This window comes from Triturus cristatus, chromosome 12 (assembly GCF_964204655.1).
Source record: "Triturus cristatus chromosome 12, aTriCri1.1, whole genome shotgun sequence".
NCBI classification, from domain to species: Eukaryota; Metazoa; Chordata; class Amphibia; order Caudata; family Salamandridae; genus Triturus; species Triturus cristatus.
Window position 1 is genome coordinate 62,774,235 of NC_140595.1, and position 22,392 is coordinate 62,796,626.

The window sequence follows — 22,392 nt, forward strand, 5'->3', positions numbered from 1 at the left end:
AGTCTTTATTCTGAGTAGAACGGGAGGGTAGCTTGCCCCGGATCAGAGGCAGAATTATTTAAACGAAAATCGCAAACATCTTGGTGTATAAGAACACTTCTAAATCCAAAGTAAGCCAGACTAATTTTTGCGCTGCAATCAGAAACACTGACCATTCAAAATTAGTGATGTACTGATAGTTGGATTGGCTACATATATCTATGATTTTGGTCAGTAGCTCGTCCCTGTACGTTGTCCCTTCTGCTTTGTCTACATGGATCATTAATTTCTTCACAATCTCCATCAAGTTCTTCTTTGAAACCTAAAAAGAAAAATGTTGGAAAAGCAGTGTTACCATTCCTCTGCTAACCCTCTTTCCCCTTTTCTTCACAACCAACCCCATCAACGTGTTTCTAACTGTATTTTGCTCACATACCCAGTCCCTCTTACCCCTCTATTCTTTTACCAGACTCAACACTACATGTATCCAGCCCCTCCTACCTTTACTCTTCTACTTTCAAACTTCCCACATCTTGCACTTATGACCCTCGCCAAGTTAACATGCCTGACCCTGTGTACTCGGACTCCTTCCTTTACGCACCAAAGGAGCCAGTAAAGCTCAGTGTTGTGGAAAAGAAGACAAAAGAAACAGAGAACAATTCATGCAGCAATAATTTCATGTTTCTAAAATTCTGGAACCGTATTAATGTTTCTGCATCATGTCCATGGCACATACTTTGTTATAAGTTTACTGTATTCACTTGCCATTACATGAACACATTCTCAGTAGACAACTTTTGAAGCTGTACGTTTCTACTATAAAACCCACCAACATCATCATCAGCAATCCAAAGAAAAGGAAAGGAAGAGGGCAGAATACAAACAGATAGCTTGTTTCAGTGAAAGGAAAGGATTCATTGAAAAGATGGATAGTATGCAAAAGGCTAAGAATAAAATGTGTACAATAAACTAGTTCCATTTTTCCGGGTGCTATTGAAGAGTAAGAGTATGGAAGGTAGCTTATCAGAAGGTTCAGGCAGGTCATAGAAGCATGCTCACACAGGGAGTGGATATAGTCGTGCAGTTAAAAAAAAGCACAATACAAAATGACCAGTGAGGAAGCGCTGCTAACATACCATTCCATAAAGAAGATCTAATGCCCGGAGCCGGATGGATTCATCCTTGTCATCCAGACACTGGAGTATGAGGTCCTTGTGGGACTGCACGGACTTTGGATGGGTCTTCAGAATTTTGGACATTGCCAAGAGCCCGAGATACTTCACTAAAGAAGTAAACACAGTAGATTGAAGCAGTACAATCCATTTAAGCAAAGCAACTATTTGGGAGATGCAAGGAAATAGATGTTCATGCCTGAATAATACAAGGTGCTGTAGACCCCAACAGTAAATGAGTTGCATTTGGTAGAGCACTTCTAATCAATATTTGCAAATCTTAGTATTTTCACGGGCATTTCATTCTAGACCAATGCTTCAAAACTTCAGCAAGAGGGGAAGAAGAATGAAGTGAATAATAAAGGGTAGTTGTAGGGTTGTGCAGTGAGCAAAGAATGGCTGCCATCCAATTCTGATTGAATTTCTGATGTTTTCTATTTGAATGTTAGGTATTCAGACTACATTCCGGACTTAGAAGGTTTAGAAGGGACAGTTGAAACAATGAAGCCACCATCAAACACGTACTTACAGTTCTGGTCCGAATCTTCGATTAAAATTCTTAACTTCTGAACGCAAAGCTGAAAAAAGATAAACAACTGTCAACGATTAAGAACATAAAAGAACAAATCTATGACAAAGTTTAACATTTGAGGGTTCCTGACCAGGTTGAAGAAAGTCTACGTCATCTAAGTCATATTTAAATGTAGACTTAGATCACTAGTTAACCTCGAGTCAAAATCATTCACGATGGATCAAAAACCAGGCCGGCAATAGTACATTTTAAAGTATTTAGGTGTGTCACAATCAATGTTTTAAGGTAATCAGTTAATGGGTTGGATTAGGTGCAAGTATGTTTGAGGTTCAGGAGCATTTGAAGACAAATCTCACAAGTCGAATTCAGGCTCCATTATAGGTATTTTTTTAAACCCACACACATAGTGGAATAGCTGTGAAGTATCATGTGGTTATAACAAAACAAAATGCAACAAGCAGGCAAAAAACACCAGGGCACATCTATGACTTTAGTTGACGGTTTTAGTTTGAGTTGGGATGGTAAGCCGCACTTTCCCATTAGAATGAGCAACTATTTACTGTGCTCTGGCCATGTGGGCAACATAATTACAATAATTATTTAGCCCATTTTCCAAGTATTGAAAAGGTGTTTGGCTTGCTAAGGGTCACATGACTCTACGGAATTCTGCAAGTCTCTTACAACACAATGAATGTGCTTTGATGCAACTACTCAGAACAGGTTGTATGACGGTACAACCCTAGTAAAAACAATGCATGCCTTTAAAACGCATTTCTTACCCGGCGTTTGTTTAGCGCGCATATGCGTGGTAAAGGCATGCACGTTAAAGGCCTACACGTGCTAAACAAATACAGTGTAACAAATGTGTGGTGAAGGCACTGTGAGGTAAAAACTGCGTTGCAAAGACCGTTTCCTCTCAGAACACAACTAAGCTGCATCAAACTAAAACGTATTGTTCATGTTACGTTGTTTTGCAACTACTCATTGAATCTGAAGTTACGGTACATTCATAAAACAAGAGAACTAACTACAGTTTGTAATGAGGTGTTACAGATGTGCTAAATATAAGCCAGAAGGGGGGATTTGGGTGGTAATGTGGGTCAACTCCTCAGAGGATGCTATATTTTCAAACAAGAAACCTAGATGCAAAGATGAGTTTAAATCTACATCAAAGAATTACTGTGCATTTGCTGAAAAAATAAATTCTGACAAATATTAGCATATGTCCAAATAGGTACCTGAATACTGGCACTATGATTAGGCATTCCAGACGACAGCGAGATGAGAACTAAGGGAGAAGAAAACAAAAAGAATAGGTAAACCTTGCATGGGGGCATTGCATAGTAGTACAAGTGATGTGCTACCTACCCACCCCGTTAAAGGAGCCACTCCAGTGAAGGGAAAAGCTGTTCTCTTTACTGAGTTCCACACCATTAACAAACACAATAAAAGCACTCCAGAATGCTGCTTTGTGTGACGACGGCTGCTGGGGTTTTAAGTCATAGTGGGATCATTCATTGTATCAATTTACAATACACACTGGAGGCTGCTCCACTGCTTTTCGCAGGCAGGACAATTAAATCTGAATTTGAGGTGAATTATCTGTAACAATAGCTTTGAAGTTTGAGACTCTTCTAAGATCACACGCTGTGCATTTTTATGCCATCTAGTTTTTGGGGTCTGAATATCATTTTATTTACTGAGGTAAAACATTTTGTAACCACAGAAGTAGTCATGAAGGTAGCGGATGAGGGCATTTTGCCTGGGGCCACTGGAGTTATACGATCCTGCGGCCACAAAGTTTTCTGCATAATTATGAATTTGAAATTGTTTCTAGCTAAAACAGATCAAAAGTTTCTAAAATGAAGGGGCGTGTTGCCACCCAGTGGAAGACTATTCAGAAAAGTTGACTAGTCACCTTTCAATTATCTCATGCTGTATTTGAGTTTTACAAATGAGGTGGTGGAACCTTTGCCCACACACTGTTAAAATGTGTAAAAAAAAAAAGGCAAAATAATGTAATAATACTGTGACAAAATGTGCCTATTACGCCCCATAATTTGTCTATTCTTGCCACGTAATTTAGTCAATCCTGCTGCATAATTTGGTCTTCCCTAGTTGCACTATCTGAACACTACCAGACCAATCTTCAGCTAAACCCACTATTCACATAAAAACAAGAGAATTCCACATTTATAGGAACACAGAAACAGCTGAGAGAGAGCTACACAAACAAACTGCAGAGTTTTCAAAGCTTACCTGCAATGACTGTGTTCACGCATTCATATAGTAGGGACATTGCGGATGTGCTGTGGAAACACAAAGCAATTCAGAAGAAATTTATACGGTGGGTGCATATTTATTGGGGGGAAAAATCTCTATGTACTATGTCAATATATAAACAAGGGAAATATACAAGCAAAGTTCAGTTTTTGTATGCTATTACAATAGGGAAAGTCCATTTTAAACTAGGGTACACCAGGATAATTCTGTTGTGTAAGTAGTCCCTTCCAAACTTCACTTGTCCAAGTAAATTTTCAGATCACAGGATACACTTCCAGCAACTTTCACTTCACTCCCTGCATTATCAATATGGAGGGACTTTGTCGGACTGTGCCCAGTACAAGAAAAATATGCTACGCTTAACCCTCTGTAGGCCAGAAAGTTTCACTGGGTACAGCATGGACACTTAGCCAAAATGTATGTTTGAGCCCCACTATGGGTCTTAGTTGCTACACAATGGTCAGTAAAGTATACCTCGCATTGGCTGGAACTCAATGCAAGATGGGTGGGGCACTGACTGGACAATCAGTTTAAGAGTGACGTGATGAGTAGCCTTTCTTTACTCAAACTCCTACGTCACTCTGTTCCAAAATCTGGCCAAAGTGAGGGGAAACATACATGAAGGCAGGGGTTGTGTATATGAGTGTGGCTCCCTACAATGGGCATCCAGTTTCTATGCTAAATCCAATCAGATGGGGTGTATAAAAACTGGTGGAACACCCGTCAGCAGTCGTCATACATATGGAAATGATTATAAAAGACCACAGATCTTACACCACCATGTTTTGTCCCCTAGAACAACTGATTAATAGCCTATTGGCACAAGAAGCACCACAGCAATCCCCAACCTAATTGCTTTGTTCGCTTATTCTAACAAAATATTTAACTACTCTGAAGTGGTTGTAAGGGGCTTGTTTGGTGCAATATGCATTAGCCAAGTGTATGGGTGAGAACATCCTCGAGGCTAGACTTCTTTGAGTAACTAGTATTAGAATTTGTTTTCACAAATGTTGTGTCAAAGCCATTCATCTTGTACATACATACATGTGAATTTACATAGACAAAATAGTGTCCTTCATGGTTTATGTAATAGCTTTTGCCATTAAGGCACTCAGTGTTTCTTTTCTACTCTTTTTTCCCCCAAACAAATACATACCATCTCAACCGTCTCATTTATTTTTATAAATGAGAACAATAAAGAAATTAAGTTATCCTTTGAATGACACTCAATATTATTAATTTTGAGCTTCAAACCAATAACTGTGCATACTGATCTACAATTTCAATGCTTTCTGGTTGTTTTATCAGATATGGCTTTTTAAGCACACTAAAACATCCAAGCGTGAATGTACGTTACAAGTTGCACGAATGTGTGACCTCTTATGTCACATACAACAAATCAATACGGATGAACAATGAGACAACCGACATCCCACCCTCCCAGGACCTCTGCAACAGATTCAGAGCCTTCGTCCATCACAAAATCAAGACCATCTATGACAACTTCAACGACAACATGCACGCAGAACCGACACCCACCGTACCCTTCCCCACGAAGTCGAAACTTGAAACCTAGACCGCCCTCACCATTGACGACACCCTGAAGACTATGAAATCAACCCATTACGGAGCACCCACTGAACCCTGCCCCCACCACATCTACCACAGAGCTGCAAACATCATCGCCCAGAGCTTCAACGAATCATCAACCGCTCCTTTGAGACCGCCTCCTTTCCCGACGACTGGAAACACGCAGAGATCACTCCCCTCCTGAAAAAACCCTTGGCGGACCCCAGCGACTTCAAAAACTTCAGACCGATCTCCTTACTCCTGTACCCGGTGAAAGTCATTGAAAAAGCCGTCAACTAGTCTCCTTCATAGAAGAAACCAACATCCTAGACTCCTCCCAATCAGGATTCATGAAGAACCACAGCACCAAAACCACCTTCCTCGCTGCGACAGACGACATCTGCTCCCTACTCGACAGAGGAGAGACTGTGGCTCTCATCCTCCTGGACCGCTCCACTGCCTTCGACAGTCTCACACTGCACCCTAGCCCGCAGACTCCGTGACGTAGGAATTCAGAACAAAGCCCTAGACTAGATCCGCTCATTCCTCTCTGGCAGAACGCAGCGGGTCAGACTTCCTCCCTCTCGGACCCCACACCAACCACCTGCGGAGTCCCCCAAGGATCCTCCATCAGCTCCACCCTGTTCAACGTCTACTTGGCCCGCTCGCATCCATCGTCAGATCACATGGACTCAACATCATATCGTACGCAGATGACACCTTATCCTCTCCCTATCCAACGAACCCAACATCTCCAAACTAAACTTTCAAGAAAGAATGTAAGCAGTCACCAGGTGGATAAAGAACAGCTGCCTACAACTAAACACGGACAAAACCGAAGTACTCCTCAATGTCCCACACCCCAACAACTGAAACGACACCTGGAGGCCCCCCGCCCTCAGGTACCCACCCTCCCCCACGGCCCACAATCGCAACCTCAGAATCATCCTGAACTCAAAATGGACCGCCAGATCAATGCGGTCACCTCTTGTTTCCACACCCTCCACCTCCTACTTAAGACCTCCAACTGGATTCCCCTCTAACACAGGAAAACCGTCACCCTCATCAACAGCAGACTGGATTACGGCAACGCACTCTACGCCGGGATCAACAAGAACCTCACCCGCAATCTCCAGAACTTCCAGAATTCCTCCGCCAGACTACTCCTCAGCTTAGTGCGGCACTGCCACATCACCCAACACCTGCGGACACTACACTGGCTCCGCGTCAAGAAGAGAATCCCCTTCAAGCTCCTCAACCACACCCACGAAACCCTCCACAACACCGTACCCACATACATGAACCACCGCCTCTCGTTCCACGCACCCCTAAGATCCCTCTGCTCAGCCCAGCTTTCTCTTGCGGTGGTGCCGCCCATCAAGAAGACCAGAACAGGAGGTCGTTCCTTCTCCTACCTCGTGGCCAAGGCATACTACACTCTCCCTCTCCACCTCAGGCAGACACCTACTCTTTCCAAGTTCTTGAAGCACCTCAGGACCTGGCTCTTCAAAGAATCACCATGAACTTCCAGGAGCTGCGTCCCCCCCCCCCCCCCCCCTCAGCTCCTTGAGACCCTTTCAGATGAGTAGTTGCGCTTTACAAAACCCTGATTGATGACTACCAATAACTGGAAAAAAAATAGAACAGATAAAACAGGAGGCCGTAGGTCGAAGATTCAGCATTGGACTGCCCTTTTTATTCTACGACAGTCTACAAGGGGGATACATTTCTTAATAGTCACGACTTTTATTCACAGTAAGTTTTTGCTCAGATAAAGGAGTGGCTTGCAGGGCACTATGAGTCTTATAAAGTGAGGGCCTTATGATTTTAATTTTAGCCTTGTCTAATTTGTAGGCGTCTGTGCACACATACCCCACCCCACACAATTAACTCTTTGAGGGATGTAATTTGGAGGAGATGATGGGCCGTTCCACTGCTAAGAGACATCTCACTTGCTAGTTAATGGCACCAAACAATATAAATGTTTTGGAACTTCTTTTCATACCTCAGACGCCAAAGTAAATTGTAATGCATTGTTGCACTAAGAGGCAGGAGATGCCGGGAGTCATATGTCAAATAGCACCATGTTTAAGGAAAACAGTGGGAAGGACACAGTGCAAAAGCACAGAAACTTTAAAAGTGCTTTTAACCACCTCTTGCCTAGGGATGTAAGCAGGGACTCAATGTGGCAGCAGTTCAGTTAAGAAATATGTATGAATTGTGCACTTCTCGTTTTCTTTAACACATGCAGTGCAAAATGTGTTTCCAACCTTTCACATATTGCTAATATAGTCACAAGGACTCTGTAGTGGTCCCATAACTTACCTGTGTATGAGGTTGGTGAGCGGTTCTATGAGCTTCTTCCCCAGTCTAGGTTCTAACGGAGTAAGAGCACCAAACTAGTTCCAACAAGAAGACACAAGAGAAGGAGAAATAAATCGATTGGAGATGCTATTAACCTCTTAGGTGTTAAAGGTTTTGACCACTCTCAATCTGCTGCTAAGCAATCTGCTGCTAAGCCCTTACTTGCTGCCTTTCCCAAACATGTATTCAAACCTTATAAATGTATACATTTAGTTTAAGAATGCAGATAATTTTACTAATGTTTTGAAATACAAGGTGTTCACATTGGTAAAGAAGGTGAGAATAATTGTTGAGCAGTTCCTGAAAATACTGTACTGCAGAAACCACCATTGTTTACAAAACTTGTATTGAAAATGCTGAAGAACGGGGCTTTTTAAATAATTTTTACAGACAAAAGCTTCAGATTTCTAGAACTTTTATCTATGTGTCAAACCAGGTAGAGAAGACATATTTTTACCAATTCTATTTTTGCAGCAAACAAACTATGCTGTTACAATATATATATTGTTTGCAATTTTTGGGATGAGAATATTTTGTATTGAATATCACAGAGAATGTTTACTAGTTCTAGTTTTTTGGGGGGTGGGGACTGGGGTGCACATAATATTGTGAATCTCCGATGGACTGAATTTATGAATGCTCATCACTACCTTTAGTTCAGACTGATAGAACAAGTTACTTACCTTCGGTAACGATATATCTGTAAGAAACATTAGTTAGTTATAGATTCCTTACATTAGAATTACCCCCAGGCATCAGACTGGATCCGGAAAGTTTTTTTCATCAGCAATACCTCTGTGCATCAGAAGGTGGCGTCGGTCGGCTCCATGTCAGTCATTGGGGTCGTGGTTGCCGGGATGACGTCGCGATAGCTACTTAAGACGCCGCCCTCACGCGCTGACATCAGTTCTGTACACTACTTTCCGCGCCAGAAACGTAGAGCTATGCAAGACACCGACTACTGGTGCACAAAACTAGGGCTCTGAAAGAATATCCTTAACCCTAGAAATCAGTTCGCAGAATGGGGAAGATGGGTGGGGCAGTAAGGAATCGATAACTAACTAATGTTTCTTACAGCTATATCGTTAGTTATATAGATTCCTTATCCTAGAATAAATACCCCAGCAATACCAACCCCGGTGGTGGGTCTGCGAACCAAGATCACAACAGAAAGTCCTGGAGAACAGAACGGCCAAGGAAGCCGTCTCTCCGGACTTGGCTGTCCAGACAATAGTGTTTCGTAAACGTGTGCAGTAATGCCTACGTAGCTGCCTGACAGATGTCATGTAGAGGAACTCCTCTTCCCAAGGCAGTAGTGGCTGCCGTCGCTCTGGTGGAATGGGCGTGTAGCCCCACTGGAGGCTCCTTTTTAGCCAGAGAATAGCATGCTCTTATTCACAAAACGACACACTAAGAAATGGATCGCTTGTGTACGGCCAGACTTTTCTTGCCACCCATGCAGCCAACAAAGAGTTGGTCATCCACCCAGAACTGTTTTGTGCGATCCAGATAGAAAGAAAGCGCACGTTTTGGGTCCAGACAGTAGAGCCTCTGTTCCTCTTTCGAAGGATGCGGAGGCGGAAAGAAGGTGGGCAAAGTGATAGTCTGCCCGATGTGGAAGGCAGTGACAACCTTGGGCAGGAAGGATGGACGAGTCCTAAGGACAACTTTGTCCGTATGTACAGAGAGAAAAGGAGGCTTAGAAGAAAGCGCCTGGAGCTCACTCACTCGTCTGGCAGAGGTGATGGCCACCAGGAACGCAGTTTTGAGAGTCAAGAGCCTTAAAGGACAGTTGTTAAATGAATTAAAGGGTGCGCACATTAAATAAGTTAAAAACCAAGTTCAAGTCCCGCTGAGGCACAACAAAGGGAATAGGAGGAAATAGATGAGTTATGCCATTCAAGAAGCGACTTACAACTGGGGACTTGAAAAGGGAGGGCTGATCTGGAAGCCGAAAGAAGGCCGAGATGGCCAAAAGATATCTCTTGATAGTGCCCAGAGCAGAGCCCTGCTGGGCTAGAGAAAGACAAAAACAAGAGAACCTCAGAAAGAGGGGCAGAAAGGGGATCCACAGCCTTTGCTGTGCACCATGCCTCAAACTTGTTCCACCTGCAGGCGTATACAGTCTTAGTGGAGGGTCGCCTGGCTGCCAAGATTACATCACAGACTTCAGGAGGCAGGTCGAAAGACGTCAACTGCTGCCGCTCAATCTCCACGCAAGGAGGTGGAGGCTGGACAGGTTCGAGTGGAGGACCGTCCCCTGCTGCTGCGACAGAAGATGCAGATGCAGTCAAAGAGGCAGTCTGATCGGAGGATCGATGGCCATGTTGAGCAGCTCGGGATACCAGACTCTTCGTGCCCAAAAAGGCGCCACAAGAATGATTTGGGCCTGGTCACGCCTGATCTTCATCAGCACTCTGGGCAGAAGTGGTATAGGCGGAAAGGCATACAACAGACCGCAACTCCACTTGCAACAAAAAGCGTCACCTAGCGAGTGCTGCCTTGGAAATTCCAACGCGCAGAATTGCTGACATTGCGCGTTGTCTTCGGTGGCGAATAGATCTAACCAAGGCTCTCCCCACTGTTGAAAGAGACCTTGCACCACCCTCGAGTGAAGACGCCATTCGTGATCCATCATGCACCTGCAGCCGAGTTCGTCCACCCTGGCATTTCGAAAACCTGCCAGGTGTTGAACCACCAGGGATATGCCCTGATGTTCCAGCCATGTCCAGAGGCGGAGGGCCTCTTGACATAGGGTCCAAGACCCCACCACTCGCGGTTTGTTGCAGTACCACATGGCGGTGGTGTTGTCCATGAACACCTGCACTACTCTTCCCCGGACAGCGGGAAGGAATGCTTTCAGTGCAAAACAATTCGCCCAGAGCTCCAGAAGGTTGATGTGGAGCCTGGATTCCGCCGGAGACCAGAGGCCTCTGATCTCCGCCTCACCCATGTGGCCGCCCCATCCCAGAAGGGATGCGTCCGTCACCACGGAGTGGTCTGGTTGGGGAAGGGAGAGGGATCTGCCATTGACCCAATCCTGGTTCGTGAGCCACCACTGCAGTTGTCGTGCAGTGCCCTCCGAGAACTGGACGCAATCTGATAGATTCTCCTGATGCTGCGCCCACTGGAACTTCAGGTCCCACTGCAGAGCCCACATATGCCACCTGGCATGATCGGCCAGCAGGATGCAGGAGGCCATGAGGCCCAACAGCTTCAGAGTCATTCTGACCGAAACCCGTGATAGAGGCTGAAAGATCGGAATCATATTCTGAATATCCCGGACTAGCTGTTTGGGAGGATAGACCCAAAACCACGGCGTGTCCAGAACCGCTCCGATGAAGAGGAGCTTCTAAGAGGGAATCAGGTGTGACTTCAGCACATTGATGGAGAACCCCAGCGAATGCAGAAGGTCGGCCGTAGTCTGGAGGGGGGAGAGGACTGCCTGGGGTGAGCTCGCCTTCAACAGCCAGTTGTCGAGATAGGGGAAGACAGAAACCACTGATCTGTGCAGGTGAGCTGTGACCACCACCATCACTTTAGTGAACACCCAAGGGGCGCTGGTAAGGCCAAAGGGGAGCACGGTGAACTGAAAATGCTCGTGGCCCACCGTGAACCGTAGGTGACGCTGGTGGGGCTGCAGGACGGAGATGTGAAAATAAGCGTCCTACAAGTCCAACGCCACCATCCAGTCTTCCGGGTTGAGGGCAGACAAGACCTGAGCAAGCGTCAACATCTTGAACTTCTCCTTCCAGAGGAAGCGGTTGCTGTCCCCGAGATCCAAGATAGGACTCAGGCCCTTGTCGGGGATCAGAGAGTAACAACCAAGACCTACTTCTGGAACAGGAACGCACTTGATGGCTCCCTTGGCCAAGAAAGCCGTAACTTCCTGCAGGAGAAGGGCCAGATGATCCTCTAACATGCTGTGGTATCTCGGTGGCCTGGCTGGAGGGGTAGTCTCGAAGGGGAGGGAGTAGCCCCTTCAGACTATTTGCAAAACCCACCTGTCCGACGTGATGGTGTGCCAGTGGGGATGGTGATGGCGAATCCTGCCACCCACTGGTGTTTGATGGGCCTGGAAGGTCGGACTAGTAGGGTTTGGAGGCGGCTTCAGAGGATGGGTTGGTGGACTGGCCTACCCGCTGGCCCCCGGAACCACGACAGTTGTTCCCACGTCCCCGGCCACGCAAAGGTTGGGTAACTTGCTGCGGCCTATGGATCTGAGCGGGACATAGCGGGGCACCCTTTCCGTAGCCACGAAAGGGGCGAAAGCAGACTGTACAGGGCGGGTGGAGAGGCCCAAGGACTTGGCCATAGCCCGCGAGTCCTTGAAGCGCTCTAGAGCGTGGTCTGCTTTGTCGCCAAAAAGGTGACGGCCATCAAAAGGCATGTTCATCAAGGTGTTCTGGACATCCCCTGAAAAGCCAGTCGATCTCATCCAGGCGTAGCAACGAAGCGCTACTGACATTAAAATGGTCCTGCCCAGAGAATCGGCGGTGTCCAGACCACAACGGATGGTAAACTTCGCCGCATCCCTCCCGGCGGCGACAGCCTGGGAGAGCACTGCCCAGGCCTTCTCCGGACACTGAGGCAGCACCTGCACAACCGTTTCCCACACAGAGTGGGAATAACAACCCAAGAGACATGCGGTGTTTACCAACCGCAGCCCTAAGCTGGTGGAAGAGAAACTTTTCTTTCCAAGATGGTCCAGCTTCTTGGATCCCCTTTTCGGTGGAGCGGAAGGGAATGCGCTCTTGGAAGTGGAGGCTTGGACTACCAGGCTTTCCGGGGTGTGGTGTTGGGAGAGGAAAGTGGGGTCGCCCGGAGTCGGGCGATGGCGTCGGGCAATCATCCTGTCAACGGGAGCCTCCGTGTTGGGACTGGACCACATGCCCAAAAGGACATCGGTGAGGGCCTCATTAAACGGCCGCAAGGGCTCCGAAGAGCTCGCAGCCGGTTGAAGCACCTCTGTCAGGAGGTTAGTCCTGACCACCACCGTAGGAAGCTCGAAGCTGAGAGCCTCGCCCGCCTACGCAACATCGCTGCATATGACGCTCCCTCCTCCGTAGCCACGGTAGGAGGAGACAACAGGCCAAGGTCAGGGGAGGTGTCCAAACCACTGGCATCCCCCAGTTCCTCTCTATAGTCCTGTTCACTATCCAACTGGTCAGCCAGAGGGTCACCTGACCCCTCCCAGTCCTCCTCCCCATCCTCTGGGTGCCATTCTGGTCGAAGAGGGACCCCAGTAGTGAACAGGGGCACAAAAACCCCACTCGACGCCAGTCCGGCTCCGGGTCCACGTCAGGATGGAGGCCGGGGACGACGCCGGCCGGGGGGACGACCGGCGTCGAGCGCAGTAGTGGTGTTGGAGGATGTGGTGTTGGAGGATGTGGCGCCGGCGGAGGCGTAGTCAGGTCAACCGGTACAGATCCAGATCTGGATCCGAGGGGGGCCTGCGGCGCCGGAGCCGTCGGTAGGAAAGGCCTAGGCCCCCCAACTGAGTCTGCGGGGCCCAAAGGCGCGCAGGCGGTTTCGGGTCGCCCATAGATGAGATGCATCGCAGAACGTACAAATCTGGGTGGGAGTCGCTCCGGGTCCCGGAAAGGGAGGGAAACGCGGAGTTGACTAATCGGGCTCCACACACGGAGCTGCGGGAGGGGCCCCACACGCGTCCCTCGTTGGGTCGGCCAACCGTTCCGATATGTTCCAAATCTGGAGGTCACACTTTCAAATGACTGACAATTCCGTTTATCCTAATAAAAAACATAAGGCAGTCGGGTAGGTAACAAAGTCGGCAACAATCAGCGATGTGTGAAATAGACTGTGCTCTATAGCAAGAGGTAAAACTGGGATTCAAGTTTATCTGCGATAACAAGGACCACGTAAATGTTAGGAAAGTGGGAAAGGATGATGTTTCTTCAAGGCTGAAATTGAGGGAGCGGTTATGTCACATTTAAAGTTGGCAAAGGGGAGAAATAAATGTATTGTCTCTTAAGGCAACCAGGAGAGTAATTTCACAGATGCCTATGTTCTTCTCCAACTGCACGAAATCGGTTAAACTAATCCAGTTGAGAAGTGTTCTTAAAAAGTTTATAATGTGAACCAGAGAACAATACACCTGATGCCGATTCATCAAAATGCCAGGAGTCTCACTAACATCCGAGGAATCGACACCTTCATTCTGAATCTTCCTAAGAACTGAGATCACAAGATCTTCACAGGACGGTAACAGACATTGCTGAAGTTCTATAAGAACATTAGGATTACTAGAACAAGACAACACAGATAAAAGTCTATTTTAAACACCACCTATATTTAAATTTAGGCTGCTGACATTATTTGAAAGTGGAATATTACTAATTTCTTATTGTATGTCATAAAAATTGTGTTTGTCTGAAGAGGGGGATATTGTGCCACAGATTAACACTGAGAACCTAAATTATGTACTCAACAAACTGTCACAATTTAAATATTCTGCTAGTATATATCTACACAAGAATGCAGTTTGATCCTAGAGAGCTAATAAAGGAGATTTTAAAAAAACAGCAGTAGTTCTGTCAAGCTGTAGAAATGGATATGGACCATATACTGAATATGAAGTATGTTACTGCCTTAAAATTACTGGTCAGTAGATTTTAACTTATTTTCAGCTGTAAGGCACTATCACAAGCAGAGAGGTGTACAGTTTATGCAAACACTTTTGATGCATATTCACAAAGGTTATTTTGGCATAAAACTTCCGAGTATTACCAAATGTGCATCTCAGAAGTGTGTCAACACTAACAAGCAAGCATGTTTCGTAGCACTTACAAACTACTACTGTTCCCTTTTCCAGCCAGGAACGGTTTTCTATTTTCTTCAGCCAAGTGCTGGTGTAAACACCCTTTCCAGAGTGGGAAGGGAAATGGCTCACCTTCTTATTTGGTGGGGTGTGGGGTAAGGTACTAATTGGTGAAAAAAAATTCTATGTGGAGAAAAAAGAAATGTAATTTACGCTGGGGAATAAAACAACCCTGTTCTTTGATCTTCGCAACTGAGAACTCCTCACCGAGAATGAGGAATTCCCAACAAAGATGTCATGTGATTTCTATTGGAAGTCTTCTAGAAACCTGCACCTGGTGCATGTGGGCGTAAATGTAAATATCTGGGTGTAAATCTACAACTTTTTTGTGACTAAGCCCTTAATCCTTTCATGTATTCACAATAAATATGTTAACAACTTGTTTAAAAAAGTGCTTGTTTTTAATTGTACTTTCTCCGTTTAATCAGAAGTGCGTACATTGCACCGCTGTATTTATTTTTAAAGAACCTAAAGCCTAATATCTAGTGGAATCTGTGTGTGCGTGTATGTATATATATATATATATATATATATTACCTACTGGCGGTCGCCAGTAGGTAGTTATAGTTAGGACCACGTTTCCATAGGAAATCCGCAACATTCTATTTTGAATAACTTTGGCGCCGGTCGACGAATCCTCGCGAATTTTTCAAAATAGGTGGGGCGCTACGCTCCGCTCCTACCCTGAAAGTCTCGGGGGGATTCGTCAAGCGGGGGCTGAGACAAAAGGGGGGTCCCAAAACGCGTTTTTCCCATGCATTTTTCCATAGGACCTTTAGACAGGGCTACAGCCCGAACGGCTGAACAGAATTACTAGAAATTTGGCAGAGAGGTAGTCCTCAGGTCAAGGAAGTGCCTTTTGTAGGTTTGGTGTAAATCTGTTCAGTAGATTCTGAGAAAATAGCCTTTAAATCAATATATATATCTGAGCCAGCTTACGGTGCGCTTACGGTACGCTTACCGTACGCGTACGGTGGCGTGCGCGAGCGCGATTCTGATTGGCTCTTACATCTTAGTAAACATTCGAATCGGCCGAAACCAGGAAGCGGCGGCCGCCATTTTCTCTCTCGCACTGAGAGTGATGTTTAAAATATAAAGCACAAAAACATGTAAAGGGGCTGTTTAGACAGCTCCCACACACATAGCCATGTTGAGGGAGTCCCCAAAGATCCCCCAAGGCCAAAAACGGAATTTTTATTTTTTCGGTAATTTCGCCGATTACGCTTACCGTACGCGTACGGTAAAAAATTATAAAAAAAAAAAAAATATCCACACTCTTCCCACCCCGTGTGCAATTGGTGCCCGAAGGTCACCAATTGTGCATGGCTTATTAGCGATGAGATAAACTAAAATAAAAAAAATAAAAATAATTAAAAAAAAATTATCCACACTCTCTCCACCCCGTGTGCAAATGGTGCCCGAAGGGCTCCATTTGTGCATGGCTTATAACATATACGAAAAATTAAAATATTACCTTTCAAAACGAAGTGCATCATATGTCCTCCATGTGCGCACGGTGCGCGAAGCGCATCGTGTGTAAATGGCCCATCTAGCGTAACGTGGGCACGCGGTGCGCATAGCGCACCGCGTGCCCACCGTGCGTGCGCGGCACTAACTGCGTAAAGTGGGCGCGCAGTGCGCGAAGCGCACCGCGCGCGCACGGAACGAACTGCGTTAAGTGGGCGCGCACACCACGAATGGCGTAAAGTAACTTAGCATTTAAAAAACCGTACAAATTCACTGAAAAAAACCATAGGTTTCACACACGTTATAGTTAGGAATTAGCATTTAAAAAACCTTGCAAATTCACTGAAAAAACCATAGGTTTCACACATGTTATAGTTAGCGGAAATTTTACTGATAAAAAACCAATGAAATTCCCCCGTTATAGTTAGTGCAGGCAACTATAACTCACGCGACCGCAATCTTCTGCTGATGACATATGTGTCTTTATGAAAAAAAAATATTTGTAATATATGTATAGCTAAAATTTAATGGAAGAAGACATGGGCAAATAAGTGTCTAAATACAGTATTAGCATCAGCAGAGGATTGCGGTCGCGTGAATTATAGTTGCCTGCACTAACTATAACGGGGGAATTTCATTGGTTTTTTATCAGTAAAATTTCCGCTAACTATAACATGTGTGAAACCTATGGTTTTTTCTGTGAATATATACATACATACACACACACACACACACACACACACACACACACACGCACACGCACACGCACACGCACACGCACACGCACACGCACACGCACACGCACACACACACACACACATTATTTTTATTACATTTTTCAACTTGTAGCCATAACATAGTAAAACACACTAAAATTTTAAAATGTTAAACCAATACAAATACAATTCAAGAATACATTCTAAAGATTAAAAGTAAGGAAATTCCAAGCATAAAAACATCAAAAGAACATTCATTCCATTCCTTAGAATATGCTTGGGTAGCCATATTTACAAGACGACTGAAATGCTGCGGCAATAATATAACAATCTTAGTCCTTACATCATAAAGGGAATAGAAACCAATTCTAGCTTTATTTTCAATTATTTTGTGCTAAAAAAATAAAAAATAGAAAAAAAAAATCATAACTTTGTGCACTGCATGTAATAGGCAGAAATTCACCCTGGCTCTTTCCTCAAAATAAGTCAGACGAGACCATGAATAAGAAGCAAGAGAGCAAACAATTGCACTCTAGTCTGTCGTGTAGCACTGTGAAAGAGCAGGAGGGTAGGATGTTGTTGCTATATTCTTGAGGTGTGAAAGGAGCCAGTCACCCTCTTAGGCAAGAAGCTTTTTGGACAAAAAAAACTAAGTGCAATATTGAGTCCCTCCCCAATGTACACGTGCAAAATTGAAGCAGATGCACGTCCCTTTTGGAGCAATAGACTCTGGTTTGGTAAGTCCCTAGTATGAATTTTATATTTAGCAAGCTCTTCAATTCTGAGTACAGCACATCTAGGTAAGTCCCTCGGCCTTGGTTTATACTGCTTAAAACAAATAACAATCAGGGGACATGTGCTACTGATAGTCTTAGCAGACTTTGTTCGACAGTAGGCATCCTTAATAGATAATGTGCTCCCGGCACTGATTTTAGAATCCTGCCAGAGATGATTCAGGCCTAGTCACTAAGCACTTTACTTGTGTGCCCACCACAACTGCACCCTTTTATGCCCTTGAATGGTAGTACCTCCAAGGCTGATTGTAAATGCACAGTTACCAGATGGTTTCAGTTGAGAAAGAACTATTGCAGAACTGGGCAGAGAGCAACTATATCAGAATCAGGCCATATGCCCAGCTCTGCCTACCAGGGGATTAGTGGTGTGCTGGGTCACAATTTAACAAAGTGAGTAAACAGTTGTTTTAAAATACTTGAAGTTCTGTGATTCGATGGTATCCACAAAACTCAGCACCATAAAGTGCTGTCACAAGCACTCGGTCTATAAAATGTCTGAATGGCAGTTACGTGTTGACTAGCTGCTCTTGAGAAATAGAACTATATAGTTGCAGCATGCCTGAAACGGACTATAGATTTTTCTGCATCACAGATCCAGTTAAGATTGAGATGAAAACAGATGCCAAGGTAATCAATGTCCTCTACCTTGTCTAACAGATCCCCATTTAACTTAAGTGATCTCTTTGTGGATAGCCCGGATTTCATCACCAAGACACTGTTTATCTTCTGTTCTTGGCACCAATTTACCATCTCTAATGCCAGGGGGGATCAAGGTATTGGTAAAAGTTGACAGCTGCTGGAGGTGTGGTATTGCTCCTGCTGGTTTCTTCCATGTTGCATGGGACTGCCCGAGATTGGAAATGTACTGGTTTGATGTTTTTAATGTAATACACCAAATAACTGGGTTGGCCGGGGATCCCACTCCTATACAGGGACTGCTGGGGTATGTTAAGGACACACCTGTTCAGTTCAAAAACGGCACGCCTTATTGCTCCTTTTTGCTAAAAAATGGGTCGCCATTCATTAGGGCAGCAGGAGGGTTCCCACTAAAGCTAATTGGATAAAAGAAGTAACGTTTGGCCACTCGCAATTGACCACCTTCTGGGAGATGATGCCTTCTGCATCTAGGCCCAAGGATATTTGGGAACCATTTGTGACGTGGGCTCGTGAACATCAAGAGAGGACTGTAGATACAGGGTCACAAGAGTTGCCTTAAAAGGATATGGGATGTGACGTGGGGATCTATTCGTGGGGTGGGCACACATGTGGCTGAACACTGTTACTGAGACTTTCCTGTGTCTCTCTTTTTTGTTGTTTGTCTTATTCTTTATATTTCTGATTAGGGCTATACTGTGCCCAGCAGCGAGCTACTGTGTTGTACTGTAGATTTTATTCTTCATAATGGAAATAATTTTAAAATTGTAAATCACATGAAGTAGTCTGGATTATTCACTTTGTATTACTCAAGCAACTGACTGGCTGTCTGCTGTAATGTTAGTTTCATATTACAAAATGCCAATATAAAATAAATTTAAAAAAAAGGTATTGGTAAAAGACACACACTGGTAAACCCAAAATCCAGTCCCGAAATCAAGTACAGAATTCAAATACAAGATAACCTGAACAACTAGAGTTTAGGCTGCAAAGGGTGAAATTACATAAAATATCCCCTCACATTTATACAAATGCAAACTATTACCCAAGGAATGTTCTGCATCTAGCTGCTCAATAATTCATCGGCGTCCCATTTCCGCTCCTTTCCCACCTTATGTGTGATAATTACTCTTCGTGGAGTGTGAATGCGTTTCCCACAGTCAGGGAGCGGCGATGAGCGCTCCTGCCCAAAGAGCGCAGAAAGCTGCTATACTTGCCAGTTTTATAATTTTAATGAGGACCCAGTTGTTGGTCGATGACGTCATCAGCTTAAAAAAGAGAGGAGCCAGCGAGAGATAATTCTTGGGATTACGCCTGGCCAGCTCACAAATCACGTTCACTGCTGCAGACTGGACCCCTGGGAGGCGAAAGAAAAGACTGTGAGGGCATGCAGACCTACCAAGTCTACGAAGGCAAGAAGCGAAGCTGCAAGATCGCGCATGGCCCGATATTTCAAAAACAGCAATCACGACATGTGATTTTTGAGCTAGAAATGAACGCAAAATCCACTGAAAGACAAACGGTAATACAATTCCAGTCACATAGCTCTCCTTTCCGAGGACTGCCATTTCCAAGTATGGTCCCAAGATCTCCAGGTTTGTGGAGTCCTAAAAATCAGCTAAATGCATTTTCTTGGTGACGTACAATTTCTAAATGCATATACATTTTTTGCTGAGCCCGCTTTCTATTTTTCTGAGTCTTGAATATGATATTCTAGTTACGCAGGGCAATCTTGGCTGCAGTCGTGTAGAATGTAGGTGGGATGAAACCTAAGCTTGCTTGCTTCCTTCCTTCTACCGTTTTCTTTCCTGTTGGTCCTCCTTGCTTTAGTCTCACAAACTGTGTACTTACGTAATTTATGTTCAGAATTTCCTATTTGAAATATGAAAAATAAACTATGCCATTTATAAAGATAAAACAGATTGAAATCCATGTCCAGGTACAAACTACTGCAAGGTATATTTCTGGTTTTCCTCCAGTATTTTGAATTATTTCCTTTTACTTATTTAACAATGCTTTATAAACAAGCACTGGCAAAGCCGGTAGCTTGGCACTCCCATTATAAAGATGACATGGCTTTTCCTGTTCTTGTTTGCTACCAACAGATCCCAAAAAAGAGGCCAGTGCACACCAGCAGCTCTAAAACTCACACTATGTCACACTCTTGGGTTAGGGTGACTCTTGAAAAAGGGCAACGTTGCAGTTTCAGAGCATACTATAAATCTATTTCCAAACTGTGGTTGCACGCGATACATGACACAAATAAAACATTATGGTAGATGCTATCATTTATATAAATTACACTTACCTCATGGTTTCAGTAACGTTCTTAGTTTCAGCCAGTGTTTGCAAAATTCAGAAATGTCCTTATGGTCCTTCCCACTCGTCAGAGGAAAATATAGTTTGAGAGTGTTATGAGATCTATAAGTCTGCCTGTACACCTACCAGTCTAGCTTCAGAGCGCGGATAGGCCACTGTTTAACACACACTAGTTTGGTTGTACTTCTAAAAGCCGACTGACTCAAGCTGGCCAGAAAGACATGCATAAGTCTTTGTGACATCACAAGCACACCAACCAGTCAGCATATGCACTGTCTCATGCTCCAGAGTCCATACTTTCTCAGGCCAGCAAGCTTCACACAAAAGCCAAATCAAACATTTATTCATCTAAAGACATCGATCTTATTTATATTAAACCGATATTATTAAATCACAACAAGATGATGGATGGAGTTCTGAAACTTTTCAACCACTCACCCCCAGTCAAGTCTTGCTGTGTTTGCTATATTCGCTCTAAGTGGCCAAGGGTATGCCCAGACGTGGGTCCCGTGATCTCCATGCCACTGGTTTCAAGCCAGCCTGGCTGGTGATACCCCAAAACTGGTCCCAGGATGCTTGTTTACGGGTCAGGGAGGAACTAGCCTTGTAGTTCGGGCTGGACTGCTCCCATGGGGAGCAGGGTCAAGACCGATTTGCATATGGCTAGGTCCAAACTGAGGTGGCGAAGTGAGCTAAAGAATGATGGATTAAACCCAGATCTGTGACCGGGGATGAGAGGTTGAAACGTTTCAGTACTCCGTCCATCATCTTGTTGTGTTTGTTCGCCCTGAGTGGCCATGGGTATGCTCAGACGTGTTTTTATTTTACAGAGTTTTATAAAGCGCAAACTTGACCCGAATCGGGTATCAGAGCGCTTTACATAGTGTCCTCATGTAATGCAACTGGTGCTTTCATTTTTTGTTAGGCACGAGGAGATTAAGTGATTTGCCCAGAATCACAGGATTTTCAGCGTAGTTGCTGAGACTCGAACCCAGTTCTTCAGATTCGAGGACAACCGCCCTAGCCCTTAGGCTAACTCCTCTCCCATGGGTCCCTTGCTCACTGTGCCACTGGATCCAAGCTAGCCTGGCTGATGAGGGGAGAAACCCCGAAACCGGTCCCAGGATGCTTGTTTCCAGTCCAGTGAGGACCTGGCATGGCAGTTTGGGCTGGACTGTTCCCATGGAAAACAGGGTCAAGACTGATTTGCATATTTCTGGGTCTAAACTGAGATGGCATGGTGAGCAAAAGAACGATGGATTCAACCCAGATCTCTTGTCTGGCGGTAGGTGGTAAAAAGTTTGAGCTCTCCGTCCATCATCTTGTTGTGTTTACGATATTATTAAGCAGCAGAACCAAACAGAGTTAGTGCAGCGCATATCCAATAAAAGCACATTTCTAAGTCTTTCTTCACTGGATTTAAGGTCCTTGTGCCCAACACAGAGCGGGTATATTGACCTGCACTTGACGAGGCATTAGAATGTCATAAGCAGCTCTCGTTAAAGGTTAGTGCAGGAGAATGCATGTATTTTCTGGCCACGCCCAAGTCTTTCAATCCAGAGAGGTGGTAACAAAAGAAACCTGTTTTTCATATGTGCCACATTCCTGGGCTCACCATTATCCAAAAATCATTTTAAACATGCGTGGTTCTAAAAGCACATTAGACAATTACTAAGACCGCCTGAGCAAACGAGGGCTGGCT

The 22,392-nt window shown here is 44.8% G+C and overlaps 1 protein-coding gene across 2 annotated transcripts in view; it reads right to left on the reverse strand.

Annotated features, from left to right (window-relative positions):
• Positions 1–22,392, reverse strand: part of AP3D1 (adaptor related protein complex 3 subunit delta 1) — a 293,074-nt gene that overhangs the window by 196,857 nt on the left and 73,825 nt on the right. For both annotated transcript variants that reach the window (XM_085636830.1, XM_085636829.1), the window contains exons 7-13: positions 19,589–19,728; positions 7,861–7,934; positions 3,943–3,992; positions 2,922–2,971; positions 1,681–1,729; positions 1,116–1,261; positions 153–301 (exon numbers count right to left, since the gene is read on the reverse strand). In XM_085636830.1, the coding sequence (XP_085492956.1) occupies positions 153–301; positions 1,116–1,261; positions 1,681–1,729; positions 2,922–2,971; positions 3,943–3,992; positions 7,861–7,934; positions 19,589–19,728 (658 nt within the window). The remainder of the gene's footprint in view (positions 1–152; positions 302–1,115; positions 1,262–1,680; positions 1,730–2,921; positions 2,972–3,942; positions 3,993–7,860; positions 7,935–19,588; positions 19,729–22,392) is intronic.